Here is a 4744-nt window from a genome sequence, read left to right on the forward strand (position 1 = left end):
CTCGGGGTTTCCCAAGCACAGCGTGGCACGTGTGGACGCAATGTGTGCAGGTGACGGTGGCCGTGGGCCAGTCCCTGTCCTGGGCGCTGCGACTCAGCGGTGTGTGTAAGACAGTCTTGGCTCCTGTGGGGTGCTCAGGGCAGTGGGAGGAGCCACAGCTTTGAAGTCCCAGAGGCCCGAGTCCCCATCTGAGCTCTGGTCCTTCCTGGCTGTGTGGTCATGCATGAGTGACTCACCCTCTCTGAGCATCAGCTGCCTTGGTACTAGCTGGTAACTGTAATATAATAACTGACATTTATAGAACGTGTTCTGTGTGCCAGACGTGTTGAGGCTTTCCCCAGTTCTCTTTTCGGCTCTGTGAGGGCCAGGCACCATTCTCTCTGTCTTATTGCTGGTCCCCAGAGCTGGTCTGTGAGACTGAGGCATGGGGAGATTAAGAAATCCGCTCTACAGGTGGAAGGCCAGGGTTTGCCCCAGCCCAAAGGCCGCACTGTCGGCTCCAAGCCGGCCCGCCTCCTCCCTGGGTAGATCACGGCAGTCGCTGTAGTGAGGACTCAGTGAAGTCATGCACGGCGGGTTCTCGATCAGAAAGGGCAGAAGGGACATTGCCATTGTGCAGGTGGGACACGGAGGCCCAGCGAGACCAAGGGGCCCTCCTAAGCCCAAACTACGAACATGCGCAGGGCCAGAGGGGCTTTCTGACGACTCAGCCCAGGGCCAAGACCAGCTACGGTGGGCTGGGTGCTGGTGCCACAAGCCCTTGTGCTGCTGCTGGGCGCTCAGGGACCAGAGTCAGTCTCCTCCTCTGGCCCTCTCCTTGGCCTCCCCAGAGCTGGTCCGGGAAACCACAGCTGGCCACCTGGCCTTGCTGGTCACCAAGAACGTGTCCATGTTTCCCGGGAACCCCGAGCGCTTCTCTGAAGGCAGCATCGACGTCTGGTGGATCGTGCATGATGGGGGCATGCTCATGCTGCTGCCCTTCCTGCTGCGGCACCACAAGGTGAGCGTGCGCACGTGTGTGTGCGTGCGTGTGCGTGTGTGCGCAGGCCCCGTGCAGCTCCTGGGCGCTGGCCGGGCCAGCCTCTGTCTCCCTCTGTCGTGAGCTCCAGGGCAGGGATCTGCTAGGCGTTTCATCCCGAGACCTCAGGAGTGGATCGGGTCTCCCTCCACACTGAGGGAAGGCAGTGTGCTTCTCACTGGGGTGCCTCAGACCGAAGCAGGGGGTTTTACAGGAGTGGCTGCCCAGACAGAGGGTTTCACGTCTGCTTGTCTGTAGCTGGAAATGTGAGGGGAGAGGACGCTCTGGCCTCGGGCCTCCTTGCTGCCTGTGGGCTGACCCTCTGGCTCCCTGCACCCCTGGCAGGTCTGGCGGAAGTGCAAGATGCGCATCTTCACGGTGGCCCAGATGGACGACAACAGCATCCAGATGAAGAAGGACCTGACCACTTTTCTGTACCATCTTCGTATCACGGCTGAGGTCGAGGTGGTGGAGATGGTGAGGCCCCAGGAGCTACCCCCGAAGTTCTGGAGTCCCAGCTGGACCTCTTTTCTCTCGGTCCCAGCACCCAGGAGGGCATCCCAAACACCCATTGGCTCATGCTGGGCCCCATCTCCCTGCCCCTCATTAGCCTCTAGTCCTTCCATCTGCCCCTCCTTCCTAGAATAGGCGTGTCTGAAAGTCTTTGTTATCTACCAGGTGCTGTTCTGTGCACTTGGTACATATCAGTTCTCACGAAAACCAGCGAGAGATGCAATGATCAGCATTTCCATTTTACAGATTAGGAGGTGGAGGCATAGCAAGATTAAGTAACTTGTGCAACGACACACAGTAAGTGACAGAGCCAGGATTCAGATCCAGGCAGGGAACTCTGAAGCCTGCATTCCTAGTGATTATTCTGCACAGCCTCTTGTCTGTCCACCCATCCTCTGTCCATCCATTCACCCATCCGCAGGTGTACTCGCTGTCTTACCCACATCGTTGGAGTATTCATTCACTCACTCCCCTCTCCGTTCATCCAGGTATCTTCATTCATCTCTTTGTTCCCTGTTTTCACTCCTTCCCCTTCTCCATTCACTCAGGTAATTAATTAATCTGCTTATTCATTAGTTCATCCATTCAGACGCCTGGTCTTGTGCTGGGCCGAGGAGGGGAAGAGCTGCCTGCCTTCTAGGAGCGTTGGCTTCTGGGCTCCATCCTTGCCTCCCACACCGGTGGTGAAATTAGGTCATTGGATAGGGAGGCCCTCGGCTGGCAGAGGCAGAGGCCTGCCTCCCTTCCCTTGGCCGTGCACCTGAGCTCCAGCTCATGCTTTTCTCGCTTGCCCTCCCCCTGCCCCCACCCCTGCCTTCCCACAGCACGAGAGCGACATCTCGGCTTACACCTACGAGAAGACGCTGGTGATGGAGCAGCGCTCCCAGATCCTCAAACAGATGCACCTCACCAAGAATGAGCGGGAGCGGGAGGTGAGGGCACCCTCGCTGGGCTCTGCCGCCAGCCTGGAGCCTGTGCAGATTGTGGATGGCCCAGGGCGGGCACCCCAGCCACTAGGACTTTCACTATTCCCCCCATTGCACCTCCAACACCGGGCTTCCCATCACCAGAGCACACGCTGCAGCGGCACCTGCCGGGGCCCAGACCTGGAGGTGGGGAACCTTGGCCTGGGCGACTGATCTGCCCCATGACTGTGACTTCTGGGGCCTGAAGGAGAAGAGTGGGTGCTAAATATGCATGGGTGATGAGTCCCTGGGGGTGTGGGCTGGGGACACGTGTTCAAATAATAGACTCTCAGACGGTGGGAAAATGCATATTCTGGGATATATCTGATGGGTGGGAGTTAGGTCTCCTAGGGTGTAATTGATGGATTCTCAGAAGTAATTTCATTGTGATGCCCTGTAACCACAGGGTATGGGTGGGTATGGGTCTCCCAGGCGTGGGTAATGGGGGACCACTGGCCCTCTGGGGTATGGATGAAAGACTCACCCCAGGCAGCGGAGTCCTTGGGGAAATGAGAGATGGTGTCCCAGGGCTGGGGACAGAAGACCTCCTACAGGTGGCATGGGTGGCGTGGGGAATGGGTTGCAGATCCAGTAGGTGAGGGTGACCATGAGTATGAGTCTCCCAGCCGTGGAGAATGTGTTTTTGAGAATGTGATTGCTGTGTCCCCAGGGGCCTGAGTGAAGGGGCCCCATTTGAGCTGGGAAGAGTGGACCCTGCGAGGATGGGGTGTTACTAGGGGTGAGAGTGGAAATGGCGTGTGTCCTGACCAGCCTGAACTGAGCTGGGCCGAAGCGCTAGGACCGAGCCTTCCCGTGCGGTGTTCACCCTTTCGCTGTTGGACGGTGGGGTTTAGGGTTCTGGGGAGAGCCTGGAGGGGCCAGGTTAGTGGCACTGCAGCTACGTGGTCTCAAGCGTAGTGGTGCTCTAACAGCCAGGATGGTTTGGATACTGCACACCCTGGCTAAACATTGGCTGCTCTTCACTGGACATGGGTGGTGACTCTCAGCAGAACAAGTGCCACCCTGTGTCCCTCCCTAGATCCAGAGTATCACAGACGAGTCTCGAGGCTCAATCCGGAGAAAGAATCCGGCCAACACTCGGCTACGTCTCAACGTTCCAGAAGAGACAGCGGGCGATAGCGAGGAGAAACCTGAGGAGGAGGTGTGCATTGGGGGTGGCTGGGCCGCGGCAAGTGGGGACAGAGCCTCGGGCCTGCAGAGTCACCTTCTGTCGCCTCATTCATCCCTCAGGTGCAGCTGATCCATGACCAGAGTGCTCCCAGCTGTCCAAGCAGCTCCCCGTCCCCTGGGGAGGAGCCCGAGGGGGAGGGGGAAACAGATCCCGAGAAGGTGCATCTCACCTGGACCAAGGACAAGTCGGTGGCAGAGAAGAACAAGGGTCCCAGTCCGGTCTCCTCTGAGGGCATCAAAGACTTCTTCAGCATGAAGCCGTATGGGCCTGGGGGCAAAGGGCAGGGGGCTGGGGTGAGCCTAGAGGGTCTTGCTGTCTGTGCTCACATCACCAGAAGTGGGCCTGGTCTGCAGCCTGGAGACCCAGCCCAGACACTGGCTTGGTTCCCGGTTAAGCATGGAGGGATTGGGCTGGACTGTCAGGGCCTGCAGGTGCCGGCAGTGCAAAGGTGGAGGATGTGGCAGCTTGGAGTCTTTGCTTCTCTTGTTTCCTGAAGGGAGTGGGAGACCTTGTAAGTGCTTCAGCATGTTTTCACTCTCCCTCCTAGGCTGGTGGGGTCCCTGCTCTCCTCTATCAGAACCCCAATGGTACCCCTGACCTCCGGCATCTCTGAGTAGCTCAGCTGGGAGAGGCTGGGGCTGGAGATCCTGGCCTTGCAAGCCCCTGGCCGGGCAGCGCAGCTCAGGCTGGGAGGACGACTCCTGCTCTTCCCTCCCCGGCTCAAGCGCTCTGCCCCCTCCTCCCTCCCCAGGAACCAGTCCAACGTGCGGCGCATGCACACGGCGGTGCGGCTGAACGAGGTCATCGTGAAGAAATCCCGGGACGCCAAGCTTGTTTTGCTCAACATGCCTGGACCTCCCCGCAACCGCAACGGTGACGAAAACTGTATCCTGGACTTCGCACTGGGGTGGGGCGGGGGCTGTGGACGGCAGGGGCGCTGGTTCCAGACCTGGGCGCAGCACCTGGGACGGAGTCGCGGCCCGGGAATTCCCAGCTGCGGCGCGGGACCCCGACGGTGCGGTCCGGCGGGACGGGGACCGGGGCTTTCTCCTTGAC

At 59.4% G+C, this 4744-nt stretch overlaps 1 protein-coding gene across 1 annotated transcript in view; it reads left to right on the forward strand.

Moving 5' to 3' along the window:
* Positions 1–4743, forward strand: part of SLC12A5 (solute carrier family 12 member 5) — a 31845-nt gene extending 27102 nt beyond the window's left edge. The window contains exons 19-25 of the mRNA XM_014591590.1: positions 831–1000; positions 1364–1495; positions 2356–2463; positions 3536–3658; positions 3748–3947; positions 4185–4199; positions 4440–4743. Of these exons, the coding sequence (XP_014447076.1) occupies positions 831–1000; positions 1364–1495; positions 2356–2463; positions 3536–3658; positions 3748–3947; positions 4185–4199; positions 4440–4743 (1052 nt within the window). The remainder of the gene's footprint in view (positions 1–830; positions 1001–1363; positions 1496–2355; positions 2464–3535; positions 3659–3747; positions 3948–4184; positions 4200–4439) is intronic.
* Position 4744: the final 1 nt, after the last annotated feature.

This window comes from Tupaia chinensis, unplaced genomic scaffold, assembly GCF_000334495.1.
Source record: "Tupaia chinensis unplaced genomic scaffold, TupChi_1.0 Scaffold000602_1, whole genome shotgun sequence".
Classification (NCBI taxonomy): domain Eukaryota; kingdom Metazoa; phylum Chordata; class Mammalia; order Scandentia; family Tupaiidae; genus Tupaia; species Tupaia belangeri.